Here is a 20,453-nt window from a genome sequence, read left to right on the forward strand (position 1 = left end):
GAGATCTAAATGAGACTAGAAGTCTAAAAAAAATTTTTTAAACATACTTTAAAATTGAATTCTTAGATTTGAGTTGGAAGAATTATTCCAAAAACAATTTTAAAAGCTAATATGGAGCAGCTAATAGTACTTTCCAAGTGAGGCCAACAACCTGAGTTCAGTCCCCAGATCCCACAGTGAAGAAAAGAACTCACTCCCGAGGGTAGTCCCCTGACTTCACACGTGACCCACAATGCACTGAAATAAATAAAATTAAAAGGGGAACAGAAAGTGAAAATGAAAGAGAACAAAGAAGTCACTTTGGAAACAGGGATTTTGAAAGCACAGAGAGACAAGATGGGAACTTAGAAACTGAAAGGATTTCCTTTCCAAATTCTTTTGTGAATGGTTGTCAGATAACTGTTTTGACTATCCTACCTGAGTCAGAGTCCTGTTGTTCCGGTCTCACTGCAAGGTGGAGCTTGGAATGGTGAGCAGAGCATAATCCACCAGCAAGGGTTGTTTCATTTTTGTTTGGGGGGGAGCCTTTCATTACTCAGGACATGGAGACTGTATATGAATTAACGATCTTCCTAGGTGGTAAGACAGGAATATAAACTGGCGTGTTTCTGAGTAAAGCTGCCACTGCTGCATCAAACACATGACAGCCCATGACACTCAACTACCATCTTTTCCCCCTCTCTTTTAGGGACCCAGAGGTGAAAAAGGCTTTAGAGGTGAAACTGTAAGTTTAACTGCATAATGAAATCTGTGATTACCGCAGCCCCTATCTCTAGGCGATAATCTCCAGGGAATCAAAGACTGTGTTAGATTTGCTCCCTATCATGCCTCTGATGCTTGTGGACTCAAAATCAAATTATAGTTGTGGAGAAGTGGAAATAACCTATATGGTACATTCCAGTGGGATCTGATAAGCCCTAAATGTGTTTAAGGACCTGCCAATCATATTCTCCCCAGATTGCTGTGTACAGTAGAGTGTTTGCCTCGTAGGGCAGGAAAGACATGGGTCTTCTCCAGTGCCCAAGCAACAGCCCTGCCAGGTCTCATTAGGCAAACATGCTATATCTGGCCAGCAAGGGATGCTGTAAGGGAGAATCAAAGCATTAACTTGTTTGTTCTATTTTGAGATAGAATCTTGCGATGTTGCCCAAGCTAGCTTTAATTTTTTTCTCCTCCTATCTCCTCCTCCTGAGGGCAGGGATGACAGACACACGTTTTCTTTTTAATAAAATTTTTGTTGTGTGGATGTTTGGTGTACAAAGTGGTGGTGTGAGCTGTATATATAGATAGTAAAAGGCTACCAACGTGTAGCATATGAGTACATCAACCACTTGATGTGGTGATACTCTGTGCTCTAAAAAATAAAGCTTGCCGACAGATCAGAGCATGGAGCTTGCCACTAGAGCCCAGGCAGTGGTGGCACACACCTCTAATCCCAGCACTTGGGATCCCATGCCTTTGATCTCAGTACTGGGGAGGCAGAAACAGGAAGTGTTATGGCTGGGTGGAGAGAGAATGTGATAAGGTAGGGTGGAGACAGGAGCTCGGCCCCTTTCGGTCTGAGGATTCAGCAGAGGTAAGAAGTCTCTCTAGTGGCTGGCTCCTTCTCTGATCTTTCAGTATTTACTCCAATATCTGACTCCAGGTTTTTATTAAGACCAATTAGAATTCGTGCTACAACTTGACACAAGTACCATTGTTTGGTTGGGTATTGCCACAAGAGCGATTCATGCTGACCAGATTGCAGCATCCCCCATGAAAAGGTGGCAGGCATGGGGTGAAATAATTATGCTAATTAGCTGAAAAGGGGAACACATGACTTTAGACTTTTGCCCAAGAGACAATATAACAGGAAGCTAGAATGTATGCATGTAGGGACTCTTAGATTTCTGATAGAAATTTGGCATCCAGAATAAGCAAGTTAGTGACCAGGCAGTCCATCCCCTTCAAACTGAAACATGGATGGAGTTGAAGCCACTCAGCGAAGGCTCTCACATTGCTGAAGGGTCCAAGAGCCAGGGCCTGGAGGTCCTGTAAAGACCAGGTGAGGTAGCTATGATGTTTAGACCCTGCAGGCTGATGGCTTCCCTCTCCTGTTCTTTCTACAGCCTCCTCACTTTCTGGTTCTTGTTCCTGCTACTTCTATACTGTACTTTTAAACCCCTCTGCTTCTACTCATCTTGACATTTCTACTTAAAAGCCATTTACAAAGGCTAGACTTGCTGGAGTACTGGGCACACCCTGCCCTCACCCCTCGAAATAACACTTAATGCCCTGGACTCAGTACAATACCTGTCACCTGAACCTTAATTCTTTTTCTCAGAGGCTTCTTATCACTAAGTCTTTTCCTGACTAGCCTATTATATTAGTTTCTTTCATACTATGTGACTAAAATAAGTGACAGAAACAACTTCAGAAGGAAAGATTTGATTAGTCATGGTTTGAGAGCGCCCAGTCAACCACTGCTTGGTGCCATACACATGAGCAGAGTATCATGTCTGCAGGGGCATGTGATGGAGGATAGCTACCATGTTCACATCACGGTAGAAAGGAGACAAGGCTGAAAATCTTAGCACTTTGCTGGTCTTCTCCTTTTATTTCATTTATCCCACTGGCCCGATCCTCTTCAGGATCAGTCAATAATCTCTGAAAACCCTTACAGATATGCCCAGAGTTGTATCCCAAACTCCTAAATGCCAATTAAAGATCAACCATTGCACCTCCATGTAAAGGCAATGATCCCCCCTTCCTGAAACTGTATCTTTGTTTAGCCAGGTTCCTTGCTGCCTGCTATATTACATTGGTCTTTTGTTCGGTGTCTCTCTCACTAGAGCATTAGCTCCATAAAACATGTTTGTTTGTTTGCTGATGTTTGTTTTCATAATGGGATCCCAATCCCTGGCAGCATCTGTCTTGTAGTTGGCACTCAATAGGTAGTCTATTTTGAAGAATTTTTTTTCTTGGATTTTTTTTCCTGAACTCAGAGTTCCACCTGCCTGTGCCTCCTGAGTGCTGGGATTACAGGTGTTTGTCACAACTGTCTGGCAGGTAGTGAGTTTTAAATGAATAATAAATATGAGTAACTATGGAGGATAAATTCAAATGATTATTTTTAAGTATTGTTTCCATTTCTGTGATCAGCTTCCTGAGACATTGTACACATGTGAAGCCATCTATGAGATCACTTTCTGATAGTACATCTACCTCCCATCTCTGATAGCATGTCAATAGCCCCTGGCCTGTAATGAGAACATAGTAAACACTGACTACAGGAGCTTGACCCTGCAATGACTCATCTGATATAGCAGTGAGTCCAGCACAAGGTGCTTTCACAAGCTCCTATCATAGAAAGCTTGCCAACCATCTCCTGGAGTTACTGGACTAACATTCTTGCTCTGCCTGAAATTATAGGAGATGCATTTAAGTCCCTTCCAGATCTTAGGAGTGTGATACCTCATGAATGGAAAATAAGTAAACCCCCAACAAAAGTGATAATAAAGGCATAGAGTACAAAATTGACCTCAGTCTCCATCAATTTGCACCCATCAATTTGCCTCACCTCCATCCCTGACACTGTCTGCATTACCATTCTATCACCCCCAGCTCTGAACTTCTCGTTGATTCTACTTTTCCCCTACTGCAATCCATTCTCCACATATGAGCTGCAGGAATGTGGTTAAGGTACAAACCAGATGTGTGGCTGCCCTCTTTAAACCTTCCCTGACCCTTGCACTCAGACAAAATTCTAAACTCCTCCCCTTGGTAGAAAAGCCCTGTGTGGTCTAGCTGGCTCCCCTCCAGTCTCAGAGCTTTCCCTGCTAGTGGCTCTCACTTCCTTCCGTTCTTAGGAATAAGCCTTCCTGTCCCCCAGGAGTCCCTGTCACCTGCTTTATCACAGTATCCCCATCACTGCTCAGATATCACCATGGAGACACTTTCCCTTTGTCATAGGTTTGAACTTCTTGCTGGAGGAGCTACATACTTCCTGCAGAGTAACTTTATAGACTCCAGAACTGGAGTTAGAAATGAGTCCTTCCCACAAGTAGGGCACCATTTCTGGACAGTCATGGAAGAGAGATTTCTTCTCTATTCTATACTTGGTCCTTGTCTGGCTGCCTATGGGTTTTATTTTTAAAGCCCAGGACTCACGTATACATTCTCTAAACAGCTCCCGATTAGGGCATCTGAAACCTGCTCACAGGTAATATGTAGGAAATTGCCTTTCCCTTTTCCCCCAACTTCAAACTGTGTTTCTTGTAAGTTACTTTTTAAAAGAATTCCTGACTTCCTTGGGATTCCAAAACACTTTTAGGGCACAATTAGTTTGAGGAGAAATTTAAGGAGCATTTGTCAGAAATAATAGAATACACTTATTTTTAAAATAAAATATTAGCTTACACCAAAAATAACATTCTATTGTCTCTGATTTTGACAGAACATCACAACTTGAAACAACTTGGAAGCCTCAGAAGTAGGAAAAAATGCAAAGAGAGCAATTTACCATAAATTTTAGGGAGGCGGCTTCATTTTTATAGTACATTATGATAAGATAAAAATCAGTATAACATTGAAGAATTCCACTGACATTTTCTCAACTACTCTAATATGGCTTTATAGCTTTTGAGTGTCAGAATTATTACCTCCAATTTGGCTTACAGTATAAGAAAAAAATCAAGTATGAGAAAACATCCTGAATTTTAAAGTTAAGAATTTAAAATATATGGGTGTATATTTCATTCCTAGATAGTATAATTCATTCAAATGAAAAATAAATCAACTCATTTGATTCAACTACAAATTCCCTTATAGTCCTACAAACTTCAACACTGAAACCTTTAACCTGTACTGATGATTGTAACCCCTCCCGTTAAAAAAGATGAATTTTTTTAAATGGCTTGAAAACTGCAATTCTAATATCCTCTCTCTCTCTCTCTCTCTCTCTCTCTCTCTCTCTCTCTCTCTCTCTCTCTCTCTCTCTCTCTCTCTCTCTCTCGTGTGTGTGTGTGTGTGTGTTTGTGTATTTGTGTGTGCGTGTGTTTAAACTTAGAACCTTAACTAGAGCCTTCAGCATGCTAGACAAGCACTCTCCACTGTCCTTGATCTTCAGCCTGAAAACTAAATTCTCAAGAGCAGCATAGAAACCGTCCTCACTGTCTTAGTTATGGTTTTTTGTTTTGGTTTGGTTTTTTTGTTTTTTTGTTTGTTTGTTTGTTTGTTTTTTTTTTTTTTTTTTTTTTTTTGCTGTGAAGAGACACCATGGCAACTCTTATAAAGGAAAACATTGAATTGGGGCTGGCTTACACTTTCAGAGGTTCAGTCCATTATCCTCATGGTGAGATATGGCAGCATGCAAGCAGACATGGTGCTGGAGAAGGGGCTGAGAGATCTACATCTTGATTTGCAGGCTAGAAGAGTGAACTGTAACACTGGGTGTAACTTAAGCAGAGGAGACCTCAAAGCCCGCTCCCATAGTGGCACACTTCCTCCAAGAAGGCCACACCTCCTAGTAGTGCCACTCCCTTTGGAGGCCATTTTCTTTCAAACCATCTTTCTCACTGAGCCTGATATTTTTCAAATGAGATCTCTGTGACCTGAATCTGTAGGGGTGCACCCAAGAACATATAATAACTTAGAAAGACAAGATTAGAACCTAAGTCTCTCATTCTCAAACAATATATTTTCATAAATCACAGAGCCTCTCAGAAAACTAAAGGTTGGGGACCAGCTGGGTAAGAGCTACAGAGAGAGTAACCAGCCACTCACAGGCAGCTTAGAGATCAGATTCCTAACTTGGCAGTCACACTTTAAGCCTTCTAACTTACCAATTCCATCCTAACATTGCTGTCTAATAAATATTATTTAATATTGTGGAACTCAAAATTAAGCCCTTCAAGCCTTAGTGGTTCTCAGGAGAAGTCATCTGCCTCTTAGGTCCAAAGAAGTATTTGCAAAGACTAGATAACATTGTTCAGTTGTCACAGCTGGGCAAGGGAGACAGACCAGTGACAGAAAACAGGGACTAGGCATCCTGGACTAGAAGTCCTCAAATTTTAAATAGAAAGGCCACTTGATAAATGGCAATGTATTTACATAGAGTAAATGAAATAAGAAACTTACATAATAAAAAAAGACCAAGGCAGATGGCAGATGGCAGTGCACGCCTTTAATCCCAGCACATCTCCCAGCAGAGGCAGATGGATTCCTGTGAGTTTGAGGCCAGCCTGGTCTACAAAGCAAGTTCTAGAACAGCCAGAGTTGTTACACAGAGAAACCCTGTCTCAAAAAGAAAAAGAAAAAAGAAAAGACCACATATTCAGATTCAAGGCCACACACTTAGTAGTTTTCTTAAATCAGATGATAAGCTGTGTTACTGTTTAAGAATTTGTTTAAATTCTAGAGTGAAACAGAGAGTACTTGGCATGATTTGAAGAGAATGGCTTCTCTATAGCCACCCAACCCACTGCCACAACCATCTCCATGAATATGGTTCCCCTTAGGACAATGATAGCTTTGCTACAAAGGGCTTCATGTAGCGGATAGAAAGTGGATGGCTTTCTTAGTCGTGTTAGCTAAGGAAGAAGGGGACTAATAACACGTTGTGTGGTTGGAATCACAGTTTGTTCTATTTGGTTAGCTGCCCTGTCTCATGCCATTGTTGCATTAGGGTTGCCCTGCCCTGCTGTGTTACGTGTTAAGTATTTCATCGGATCATATTTGTGGTGAACTGATTTGCTCTGAGGAACAAGCTGAAATGAGTTTGGTAGTGTCAGCAGTAGGAAGAGTTTGTTCATTTTTCTATGGTACATTCCTCTTTCGGAGTCAAATATAGGATAGATGTTTGGTATTGAACCATCAAAGAGATTTTATTAAATGTCAGAAACATGCTCGGTGGTTCAATCACACAGCTGTTTATTATTTTTGCAGTGTTGATTCAGAATGGATCAAATTCACTCTAACCTCTGCATAATTTGAAATTAGACTATCACTAATAATGGCATTCCTGCAACTTAGCAGGCAGCTTCTGAGGACAACTTTTGTACATTCTCTGATTACAATTTTAAGTGCAGGTCATGCAAACTATGAAATGTTTATCAGTCATAGTGTGAGTGTTCTCTAGCCTACTTAAGTAACTACATGTTATTTGTTCTAGCTGTCACAACAGAACCTGGGTTAACAGCCTTAGTGATAAAGGGTCCTGACTAAGAAGCCAGTTCCAGCATCAACAATATTTGAAACCAGCTGGAGATGAAGTCTTCTTTTTGCCATCTTCTAACCATAATCTGAGTTTGACTCAATGTGATGTTAACTTTCAATTCACCTCAAGATAACTTTGAGCAGATGTGTAAGACATGAACCATGATCGCTGCTGATTCATTTTGGAAAATGTCAGCATAATTTTGGCATCTTCATTTACCTATTTAGCCTTCTTATTTTCTAAATTAATAACACTTTTAACATTGCTCAATTATGTAGTAAGAATTATGGAGATTCTAGTACATATTAGGAACTATTCTTGTCCTAGAAAATTAAAAAGCAACAGACGTTTTATCAGCCATTAGGTACTTTTCACGGTGCTGTGTTCTATGGAAAGGAGAAAAAAGGAAGTAATTAGTTGAGAAAGGAAGTGACGATGACAGGTAGTTGTAGTGGATACAGCATTTTAAAGTAGTACTGAGAGAGAAATGAGCCTTCAGTAGATAGATGGGTAGGCAGGAGCATGTGCAAAAGAATGCATTTATGAAAGAACTCAGGATGCCAGACATGATGGTACATGCCTATAATTCCTGTACTCGGGATGCCAGACATGATGGTACATGCCTATAATCCCTATACTCGGGATGCCAGACATGATGGTACATGCCTATAATCCCTGTACTCGGGAGCCTGGCACGAGAGAAGTGGGAGTCTGAGGCTGGTTGTGCTACAGAGAGAAAATCTGAAGGAAGAAAGGAGTGAAGGGAAGGAAGACAGGAGAAAGAACGAGAAGGAGAGGGAGGAGAAAAGGGAAGAGAGTTTAGAGATGTGCAAGTAGCTGTCTATAAAAGGTGTGGAGGATGTATTGATAAAGACCTCACCTTGAAGAGGAGGCAACAGGATGAGGTGTCTAAGGACATCACTTCTGTATTTAGCTGACTTAGGTCTTGGTACTACCTCTGCTCCTCATTCGCTGGTTACTCAGTTGTTCTGTTTTCTGATGTGTGACGTGGAAACACAGCACATAAAAGGAGCTCAGGATGGATGGTGAGCCATACTACTAAGAAGTTTATACTTCACCTCTGAATGAGAGCCCCGGATGACTAGTAGTGTGATTGGTTCCAGTTTCTAAAAAAGAATGGCATTAGTGTGATGAACAGACTGATCTATTCCTGGCTTACAGAATGCCAGTTTCTACCCTTATCCTGGAACAGAGGAGAGCAGATCATCTCTCTGCTTCTTTTCATAATGGCATTAATCTCTTTAGAGAGTCTACCCTTATGACCCAATTACATCTCAAAAGCCCCATTGCAGGCTAAAAATGAAGACATTATTCAGAGGTTGGGGGATGCAGGTATTAAGCCATAATGTGTGATTTACATTGAAAATAAAGAACCAATTTGGCAATGTTTACAAGGATACAGTTTAGAAATAGATGAAGGAAAAATACATAAAAAACAATGAAGTTTCTAGCTTTTGTGATTAGGTGGTGCAAATAGAAATAGCTTAGGATGGGGTTAGAGCCATGGCTCAGAGGTTAAGAGCACTGGCTACTCTTCCAGAGGACCCAGGTTCAATTCCCAGCAACCACATGGCAGCTCACAACTGTCTGTAACTCCTGTTCTAGGGGATATGACACCCTGACACAGACATACATGCATATAAAACACCAATGTACATAAAAATATAAATAGATAAATTATATATATTTAAAAAATAGCTTAGACTGTATTAAGATTTTACATCACAATTTATTTAATTTGTTAAAATAAGCAAGTAGTTCCCTCCCCCCCGCAAAAATTAAATTTCCAGGTTGTTCAGAATTGTGGGTCATAGTTAAAGCAAGAGTTTCTAAATATGGAAACATATTTACATATTCACAACATCAATAGGCAATGGCAGAGGTTGGATCTTGGTTAATATCAAACCAAAAGCAAATTACCTATATATTGTGCTTTCTCTTCCTTTCATTTAGGGTCCCCAAGGACCAAGGGGTCAACCAGGACCTCCTGTGAGTTCATTTATGTTTATATCTGTTTGCCATTAATATTCAGCTGCCTGGTTTTGAGATATTTACCAGCTGGGTTTTGGTTTGTTTCATTTTGTTTTTTGAATATGTTACAGGGTCCACCTGGAGCACCTGGTCCAAGAGTAAGTTATCTTGGTTGGTTTCATTCTGTTTTGTCTCAGCATATCAACTCTGGGGTAGGAGGTTATGGGTGTGTGGGTGTGTTTGTGAGAGGGGGTTGTGAGTTGTATGTATGTGTGTCTGTGTGATATGTATATGTGTTGTATGCATGTATGTATGTGTGCTGTATGTGTGTATTATTGTATGTGCATGTGTATGTGTTGTATGTGACTATTGTATGTGTGTTGTATGTATGTGTTGTGGTGTGGGGGGGGGCAAAGAAGGACGTCAACTCTCCTTTTTCTATTATCTATCTTATTCCTTTGAGACAGGTTCTCTCACTAGAAGTAGGCTGGTAACCAGTACTACCCTGTCACCACAGCTGGGGTTTGCAAGCTTGCTCAAGCATACCTGCATTTTAATGTGGGGACTGTGGCTAACACGTTCTTATGCTTGACGGCCAAGTGCTCTTATCCACTGAGCTGTCTCTCCACCCCCATCATGTGAACTTTAAACTTTGAAAGGCATCCTGTCCTTCTGGTATACCATAGTTCGTTTTGCTAAGCCAGCCCAACTATGAGAACTCGAAATCCAAGCCTTATATTTCTTATCTAGAAAAGAGAGAATATAGTTCCTGCTTTGGGTTCATTTTGAACATTAAACAGTAGGAGAGCCTCCAGCACAGAGGGTAGTACATGATAAGTACTCAATTTCTTCTTGTTTCTGGTACCGGGCTCTTTCTTTTAAATCTTATTTTTTTTGAATCAGAGTTCTCTTCTTAGGTTTTACATGAATCTTTGTCAGTTGCTAGTATGGAAAAACCATCAGACGTCTCATGTGTTTGCTTTTGATCTAACTACCACAGCCTAAAACATGCTATGCTCGTTTTAAATAACATTTCTATTTCTTTGGCTGTTATCTCTAACATTACAATATTCTAAGTTTAGTTTCTCTTCTTGTCTACTGTCATATTCTAAGACTTCTTTGACCCCATGCTTCTTATTGGGAGTCTCCCTATATCCCCAATCTCAACCATCCCTCATTCCATTGGTCTCCTGCTCACATACAGTGGCGAGTGATCACATTTCCTTCCCAGTTGACATCCACTAATGGCTCCAAGCAATGGTCAGTCAGCCTTCGCTTTCCAAGCCATAATTATTTGCACATGCTGTTCTTGTGTCGTTTAACTCAGGATAGTTCTGGGTGGCTGTCCACGGGGCTCCCACTCGGCAGACTGGGAGCTCTGTTCTTCCCTCAGTTTTGCTCTGCGGCTGGGACTGATTTTCCAGCAATGTCACGTGTCTTTCATCCACACTCTGCCTCTCTGTTCCTCTTGTCCTCTCTGTCCTTGCAATGCCTGGACTGTAGGTTATCTTTTGTCCTTGTCCATGGCCTTCCCACCTTATGATAGCTTTGAGAAATTGTAGCTGTCATCCTGAAACAAAATCAGTTCTGAAGAATCACAAAATGAATGGCAAACTAGAAGGCTGTAGAGAAAATTTTTGTATTTAAGTACCTAGTAATGAGGCATATTCCCTAGTCTCAGCTGAAGATCTATGTGTTGCTACACAGCTGAAATGAAATAGACACATGAAAATGTTCTTCTTTGAGAACATAAATGTGGATATGAATAGATACTTTGAGGAGTTATTAAGAAGCTTAAACTAAAAAGTACCTGTGCTTGATAAAGAAGAAGTGCTCCGTAGTGTTAGCCTGATTGGTTCCTTCTTTGCTTTCTTTCTCTACCCTGTCTTCCTTATTCTTGTCAGATGTGAAAGCAAATTTCTTCACACAGTTTGTAGAGGCCAATGCAGGGATGTCAACAAGTCTAGAGTTTGTGTAGCAGAAGTCTAAATGACAATGGTTACAGCCTCCTTGAATCTTCGTAATCCCATCTCCTCATTGCATCCTGAGAAAGAACTGATAGCTCTCCCTTTTTCATCCACACTTACTTTTATGTTTATTTCCTGATCGAGCCTTTAATAAGCATTTGTTGAATAGATGTGCCATGTATACACACACACACACACACATGTCAGATCTCTTGCATCCTCTAAGGAAAGGGTTTCACTTGGAGGAGATAAGAGGACACAGTGAGAAGCAGATGCCCCAGGTAAGTACAGTAACATGTGCACATTCCTAGGGAAGCAAAAGATGACAAATTCAAGGTCAGCTGGGCAACATAGTGTAATGCTGTCTCAGAAATAAAACAAAGGATTAGAAGTCCTCTCAGTAATTATTCAGTAATTTTTGCATCGTGACAAAATTCACACAAAAACATAACTGACAAATGGTTTTGTAAAACCATGTAATGCTCGCTAGTAATGATGTGCTGAGGTTTTTTGTAATGGTTGATTTTTATTGAGCTAAGAGTCATATAACATGAAATTTACTAGTTTTATCATTTTAGAACCTACAGCATTAGATTTGCAATGTACAGCCGTCGCTGGTAATTTCAGAAAATTTTATCACCCTGGAAAAAAAAAAACATGCCCATTATGTTAGTCACTCCTACTCCTAATATGTATAGTGTGTGCGTGCGTGTGTGTGTGTGTGTGTGTGTGTGTGTGTGTGTGTGCGCGCGCGCGTGCGTGTGTGTGTGTGTGTGTGTGTAGGTAGGTAAGGTATGTGGGATGTGTGCATGTAGTGTATGTGTGGTTTTACACAGTCACTTCTCTCCATATATGTGTGTATATATGTATAGCATTGGTGTGTGTGGTGTATGTTGCTACTTCAGAATGCAAATTGGATTCATTAATCAGTGGAAGATGAGACCAATTTAGTGAGCCTCTATCATACTCTTTTGTAATAGAACATATAGGAAGTAGATCTGAGGAAATGGCTCAGTGGGTGACAGTGTGTACTGTGAAAGAAGAAGACCTGAGTTCAAATCCCCAGCCCCCATGTTAAAAAGCTAGATATCGATACCAGCATTTGTTACCCAGCATTGGAAGGACAGAGATGTGCAGATCCTGGAAGCTCTCTGGGCAGGGAGCCGGCCTAGACAAGACGTCAAGCCTCAGGTTCAGGGAGAGACCCTGTCTCAAAAAGTAAGATTATTAGAGGAAGACTATCAACATCTTCCTCCTGCCCTCACTTGCACATCATATGTGCGTGTATACACACACTACACACACACAGATGCTACACACACACACACACACACACACACATATGGAGAAAAGTGACTATGTGAACACATGCATACACTACATGTACACATCCCACATACCTACATACACACACACACACACACACACACACACACACACACACACACGGAGAGAGGTGACTGTGTAAACCCACACATACACTTCATGCACACATCCCATATACCTACACACACACACACACACACACACACACACACACACACACACACACTATACATATTAGGAGCAGGAATGACTAACATAATGGGCATGGTTTTTTTTTCCAGGGTGATAAAATTTTCTGAAATTACCAGCAACGGCTGTACATTACAAATCTAATGCTGTAGATTCTAAAATGATAAAACTAGTAAATTTCATGTTATATGACTCTTAGCTCAATAAAAATCAACCATTACAAAAAACCTCAGCACATCATTACTAGTGAGCATGACATGGTTTTACAAAACCATTTGTCAGTTATGTTTTTGTGTGAACCTTGTCATGATGTAAAAATTTCTTACTGTGGGGCAAGATGAAAGAAGTTTAAGACACTCTAACCCAGCCTCCCCACCCCCACCCCACCTCCATCGAAGGCCCATGGAGTTAAGTCGACTCACAGTCCTACAGTACAGTAAAAAGCTAACACGTCCAGGAAAGAAGTATGTGTTGATGATGATGTGAGTGTGAGGATCTGGTAAGGACTAGACCCAAGTGTCTGCCTGTGGCATGATACTTAGAAAGCAATGAAGGAATTTATCCCAGGAAGCTAGAAATAGCTCTTCACATGCTAAAGGAGGAGCAGGATGGGAATGTGGGTGTGCGTGCATGCACGTGCGTTCGGTGTGTGCTCCTGTGTGTGGCAATATGTAGACAATAATCAATAAGACTCAGTAAATGTGACAAGGGATTTCAGCTGATCTCTCCTAGTTCATGGGTCAACTGTGAGTCCTGGAGAGGTGAGCTGAGAGTTGGCAGAGAGGTCCTGGCTTTGAGGCCAGAAGTGCTTCCACCAGAGAGGGTCAAGGCCTTAAGCTGATTCCTAGTCCTTCAAAGTCACCATCCACCCACCTTGAGACTTCAGAACTCCAAAAAGCAACAATCCCCCAAACCCTGAAGTGCCCAGGCTGGATCTGTGTGTCACTCACATGAACACGGGAGAGAGCTGGGAGGATTATATTCTGGCACAGTGTAATGAAATGCATCTAGCTCCTGTCATTGAGCCTGTGAGGTCCCTCACTAGTTACCAGTCTGCTCCCCCTTGTTCTATTTCCTACTGAATGTGCTTGTCTGTAAAAAATGGTTTAGGTGATTTTCACATGATAATCTCTCTCACTCTCTTTAAGTAGACTACACAAGGAAGCCGCTTTGTTTTGTTTCATTCTGGATCCTGGCCCTGCATTTAATGACAGCTTTATACTCAGATGTGGGCGGTTTAAAATATTAAGTGATTTTTTTTTTTTTTTTTTTTTGGTTTTTCGAGACAGGGTTTCTCTGCGTAGCTTTGCGCCTTTCCTGGAGCTCACTTGGTAGCCCAGGCTGGCCTCGAACTCACAGAGATCCGCCTGGCTCTGCCTCCCGAGTGCTGGGATTAAAGGCGTGCGCCACCACCGCCCGGCTTAAAATATTAAGTGATTTTCTTGTTATATTATGTTCTCTTAAACTAGAGTACATTTTTTTTAAAGTTGGGGTTTTTTTGTTTGTTTGTTTGGTTGGTTGGTTGGTTGGTTGGTTTTTAATCCCTTAACTGAACTTAGAGGTTTTTCTGTCACTCTGTTTGGAAACACTGTCCCAGGCTCACCTTGAGCTCCTAATCCTGAGTACTGGGATTACAGTGTCTGCCGCCACACCTAGCTCCAAATGAAAGTTCTGGGCTCAGATGTGGACACTGAGCTGTTACGAATGACTTCCCCAAAATCCTCTTAATTCAATCTGTCTGGGTCTACAAATGAGAAAAATAACAAAGTTCATAATTCTGAATTCCTAATCTGTGCCAAAGGGTAGACTGGGCTTTGGGAATAGTCTAGGGATTGTAGAAATATGAAGAATGCAAAGAAAAGTCATAAGAACTAAGTCCTATGGAATGTCTTTGTTTTCTAATGTCTGTTCCAAAAGGTAATTGCCTTTCTCATTGAACTGCCATGATTAAGATTGTGGGTACTTTCACATTAATTAAGTACCAGCCTCTACTGGTCCTAATGAATTCTTCATTCACATATACTCAAAGAAGATGAACCAGTCATTTAGGAATATCTTGTCATTCTTTATTCAGTTTTCTGTTGATAAACATTTGAATTGTTTCCAATCTTTTGTAAATACAATTTCTACAAACGTCCTGTCAATATACCTATCTTTTTAACATATGTAGAATAGCCTTAGGACCAATCCCCAAAGGTGAGATGGAATTAGCTTTCCTTCCATCACTCTCTGTGACAAAGCACATAAGCTAAACAACTTGAAGGAGTAAAGGTTTATTTTGACTCAAAGTTTCCGAGGTTCTATGAGTAGCCACTTGGCTACATTGCTTTGGGCCTATGACATCACAGATCATCAGAGGGTAACAAGGTGAGAGTCAGAGACTGACGTCCCCAAAGTCACACTCCTAATGACCTAGCTTCATTGTATGAGAGCCCATCTCCTGAAGGTTCTACCACATCCATCAGCGCCATAGACTGGGGACCACATCTTTCATATGTGGGCCTCTGGGAGACATTCCCAACCCAAACTCTGCTGGATAACCAGCATACTTACATGGTATTTTTCGTTTTGGTGCCACATATAGCACGGCCTTTGCCATTGTTAGCACATGTAAATGTACTTCTTGCTTTAATAATATCTACAGTTTTGTAGCCAGGGTCACCACCGAGAACCCTTCTCTGCTTCCCAAACTGAGACTGTGTCTACTAAACAATTAACTCCCAGTTTTCCTTCTCTCAAGGCCCCGACAACCACCAAGTCTTAATGAACTTGACTAATCTAGGTATTTACATGAGTTAGTCATGCACTAGCTGCTCTTCTGTGACTGAGTTACTCCCCTTAACATAACTGGACTTTTCACCATGTTACAAGCATATATCAGATTTAATTATGTTTAGTCTAACTAATATTCCATTAAATTTACACAACACTTTTGGTTTATCCAGATGAATGCTTACAATGCACACATCTTTTAGACACTTTAAATAATAATACCATGAACACAGATATATAAATATCTGAGCCCCTGTTTTCAACACATTTGGTTGCATAGCTGTTAATGAAATTGTTGAATCACATAGCAATCCTATATTTAAACTTTTGAGAAAGAGCTACAGTGGGTTCCATAACAGCTGCCCACTTCCCATTAAGCACTCCTTTTCTGGGTTTGGTTTGGTTTTTATTTTTAAGATTATAATATAATTATAACATTTCTCCCTTTTGTTTTCCTCCCTCCAAACTCTCCCATACACCCCTCCCCACACTCCTTCATATTCATGGTCTCTTTCTACACTGATTATTACTGCATGCAGATAGGTGTACACACACACATACACACATTCCTAAATAAAACACGTTCCATTCATAGAATGCTCCTTGTGTGTTCGTTTTCAGGGCTGACCATTTAGCACTACACAGCCTGTTGCTAGTTCTTCCCCAGGAAAAGCCACCTCTCCCAATCTCAGCTTTCCTCAGTTGTCTGTAGTTCTTTGTGTAGAGTTGAGACCTCGTGGACTCTTCTCCATCCACTTTGGCATGTTCATTGGTGTCATCCTTGTTCAGCTCATGTTTGGGAAATCATGATAGTGAGACCTTATGGGTTTGGCTTCTGATATGGCTAGAAAGCACAGTTTCACAGCCAACTCCCTGAGCCTCTGGCTCTTACAATTTTCCTGTTACCTCATCTGCAATGTCCCCAGACTTAAGACCTGCTCAACAAGAAGGAGACCATGCCTAGTATGGGAAATCTAGCTAGCTACTCAGTCCTGTCAAGTCATCAATATTGGAGTGTAGTGGGTAGCCATTCCAGTTTGGATCTGGAAGCTCCAACCCCCATTGAGACTCTGGCAACTGTCACGCCTACGAGGCGGGGCGAGGGGAGGTGCTGGAAACCTAGGAGCTGGATGGGCAAGCGCTCGCTCGGGGCGCTCTCTCTGCGCCTGGACCCTGGACGGTGGAGATTGATTGTGCAGAGCTCCAGAGAACACCGCTGGATTGCTATACGCCTTCCCCAGACCCCCGCGACCTATCCATTCTTTCATTTGTGAGTCATCCACTAAATAAATCTTACTTTTAACTACGTGGAGTGGCCTTTATAATTTTCCCCAATATTGGAGGAGCTGTACAGCCACTAATTTACTAAACCAGCATAATCCCTAACAACAACCTACAAACATTTGTCCTTATACCCAAGTTAAGTGTACTCTTCAACCCTCATCAAAGGAACCACCCTTTGCAACAGATGGAGATCACTACAGAAAACCACAACCAATCAAAATGCAGGATTGTGGAGCCTAAGCCCAGTGGTTTGGCATTGTGAGACAGGATCTTGCTAAGTAACCCAAGATGACCTAGAATCACAGTGTAGCCTAGGCTACACTGTAGGCTCAATCCTCCTCCTCTTCATCCTTCACAATACTGGGGCTGTAAGCATGCATCACTACACCCAGCAAAAGTGTCCTCTCTACTTTTGGAGTGGGTGAGGCAATATTTTGGACTGAATCGAAGGCCTCAAATGCTACCATGTCCAACTCTTCATGTATGTGAGGTTGCCTGAAGAGGCTGGAAGAAAGTCCCACATCCCTTGGATCTGGAGTTACAGATGGTTGTAAGCCACATGATACAGGTGCTGGGAACTGAACTCTGGTCCTCTGTGAGAGCCACAAAGACTCTTAACCACTGAGCCAACCCTCTAGTTCCTCATTAGGTTTTGGGTTTTTTTTTTATGCAAGGCAGACTAGTGTTAAAACATGTCAGTTTTTGTTTATCTGAAAATGTCCTAATTTTCCTTCGTGTTTGAACATTTCACCTGTCTTTCCACACCCTGCCACACTGCCTTCTCACTTCTATGGGTTTTGAACAAAGTCATTTATTACTCTGAATGTCTCTGGGCTGATAAACCTCTCCTAGCTCTGACTTTAACATTCTATTTTTGTCCATAGTTTTGAACATTCTGTTTGTTTTCTTTGTTTTAGTTTGTTTGGGATACTGTCTTCCTAAATGGCTGAGGTTTCCTATAACTCACTATGTAGCCCAGGCTAAAATTAATGATCTTGTTGCCCCAACTTCCCAACATTTTACTCCTTAAGAGTGAGGGAAGTGCATGGGGTTCTTAAATGTGTATATTAATGTTTCTCATCAAATTTGGCATGGTTATAGCCATTATTTCAAATATCAGGCCCCCCCCTTTTTTTTAAAGATTTATTTATTCATTATGTATACAGTGATCTGCCTGCATATATGTCTGCAGGCCAGAAGAAGGCATCAGATCTCATTACAGATGGTTGTGAACCACCATGTGGTTGCTGGGAATTGAACTCAGGACCTTTGGAAGAGCAGCCAGTGCTCTTAACCTCTGAGCCATCTCTCCAGCCCTCAGGCCCCCTTTTTTCTTCTTTTTTATTCCCATTACACCTATGGTTGCTTGGCAATGTCCATCAAGACACTAAATTTGTGTTTATTCAGCTTCACTCTTTTTTCCTTTCTACTCAGACTAGATCATCTTCAGAGTCACTGGTGCTTTCTTCTCATCACTAAAATCTATCGTTGGGTCTGTACAGTAAGTCTTTATTTCAGCTACGCTCCTCAGCTCCAGAGTTTCTGTGTGGGCCTGTTCGATGTAATTTCTGTCTCCAATTGGAATTTTTTATTTAATAAAATGTATTCACCATTCTTTAATCTTATAAAAACAGGTCCTTTTAATTCTTCAAACATTGCTAAGTCAATGTCTTTGTCTTACACAGTCTGAGATTTCTCACTGGCAGTTCCTTCTTTAACTTTATTTTAGGAGGAGCACAGGTGTCAGTCTGCACTGGCAGGGTTCAGAGAACAACTTGCTATACCAGTTCTCTCCCTCCACCATGTGGGCCCTGGGGATTGAACTCAGGTCATCATGCTTAGGGGCAGACAGTTTTACTCCTGAGCCACCTTGCTGAGCCCTCAGAGAGTTTCTATTGACTGCTTGTTTTCTTGTCTAGTGCCCACACTAACCTATTTCTTGCATGTCTTGTAATAGTCATCTTTTGGAATTCACAGGGGAAACTGGTCAAAGACTCCCTTTAATACTCAAATACACAAATGCTTGAGTTCCTTATAAAAATTGGCATATAATGTACATAAAACCTACAACCTTTAAATCATCTGAAAATGTTCCTTTTAACCTTTAAGTTATCTTGAAATTACTTATAAAATACAACATAATAGAACTATTTATTACACTATATTGTTTAGGTAAGAATAACAAGAAAAAGTCTGTATGTGTCCAGTACAGATGAAATTTTTTATACTTTTGATCATGTTTGTTTGAACTTGAAGATGTAGAATCCCGATATACAGAAGCAAGTGTGTTCTTATTGAAAAGAAGATGTTTTGCATAGTACAATGTCACATCCCTAGAAATCATATTCTTGCCCTCAACCTAAATTATTCTTGTTGCTTTTCATTGTTGTTGATTGACATTTCTGAATCATGTAATCTCTACATTCTTTGCTATGTGTGAACATTGAAGTCACTGCTGAGCTTAGTGCTTAGCTAATTTCTGTAAGAGGTTTCCTACTAGATTTTCTTGGACACCAAGGATGATAAGGCTACCATTTTGCTAATAGGATCTGTGGGTAATTGTGGTACCATTTCAGTGCTCTTAATCTTCACTGCTGTGACAGAGCCTCCAGATCAGCCAAAGCTAACAGCTTAGCATCTCTCGGGACTCTGAGCACATATATAGTGCTAACATCGCATGAAGTTTCAGACTCTGGAATATGGTCACAACTTTTGAAAGTCTCTAAGACATCACATTCTCTAGCTTTTCTTGGAAACTTTTGGTTATCCCAGTAGTTGCTTCATTCTCTACTGTTTTAGACAAAGTTAAAACATTCACTGCATATACTGTTAGGAAATGCTCCCATGGATACCCTTGTGTTGCACTGGATGACTGTTGGATTGGGTAAAATGAAGATAGTCTTAGATGTCTTCCAGGAAACCACTAGAAAGGTCAAATAATGATGATGTCCAGGAAGTAAAACTGAAGTGACGTCGGTCCTGTTCTGTTCCTTCTGTGTCTATCAAATTTTGCAGGCTGTTGACTTTGTCCAAACTCAAAATTGTAATAAATTTAGCTTAAAAGCCCTTTGCCTCTTATTTATAATTCTAAAAGTGGACAGTGCCCAGTTTTATGAAATAGAATGGCTGTTCTAATGATCTGAGTCAAAACAATATTAGAAATAGTAAAAAGAAACAACAAATCCATTGACTACAGAAATAAATGTGAGCTTTTACTTTTCATCATTAACCTAAACATCAAAGATGTGTAAAAGCATAAGGCAACAACATACTTATGAGTTTTTGTTTGTTTTATAAAAACAATACATAAGAATATTTTGGTGATTTTATTATATAATCGATGTATTATTATTTTAAGCAATTAATAAGTCATTTTAAATCTTATGTTTATATCTCTACTTTGGCAAATACCAACAGTTATAACTCATACAAGCAAGTCTTTTAAGATACTCAATTATACTTCTGGTTGGTTGGTTTGTGTGTTTTATGGTGTTGAAGATGGAAACCATGGCCTAATGTATGCTTGGAGAGTGCTTTACTCCTGAATTACAGCCCCAGTCCCACTCAGTCATATTAAAAGTCCAAGAGCCTTCTAATTCTAAAGAGCTTGAGAGCCACTGTGCTAGGTCTTCTAACTAATACTTTTAATCAACACCAGGAGCCAGAATGGTGGCATGCGCCAATAATCCCAGTAATGGGGGTTGCTGAGGCAGGAGGATAGTGAGTTC

The 20,453-nt window shown here is 40.7% G+C and overlaps 1 protein-coding gene across 1 annotated transcript in view; it reads left to right on the plus strand.

The window, feature by feature from the left end:
- Col24a1 (collagen type XXIV alpha 1 chain) overlaps window positions 1-20,453 on the plus strand; it is a 274,801-nt gene that overhangs the window by 230,064 nt on the left and 24,284 nt on the right. Inside the window, exons 53-55 of the mRNA XM_042280059.2 lie at window positions 689-724; window positions 9,170-9,205; window positions 9,319-9,345. Of these exons, the coding sequence (XP_042135993.1) occupies window positions 689-724; window positions 9,170-9,205; window positions 9,319-9,345 (99 nt within the window). The remainder of the gene's footprint in view (window positions 1-688; window positions 725-9,169; window positions 9,206-9,318; window positions 9,346-20,453) is intronic.

The sequence above is a fragment of the Peromyscus maniculatus genome, chromosome 6 (genome assembly GCF_049852395.1).
Source record: "Peromyscus maniculatus bairdii isolate BWxNUB_F1_BW_parent chromosome 6, HU_Pman_BW_mat_3.1, whole genome shotgun sequence".
Classification (NCBI taxonomy): domain Eukaryota; kingdom Metazoa; phylum Chordata; class Mammalia; order Rodentia; family Cricetidae; genus Peromyscus; species Peromyscus maniculatus.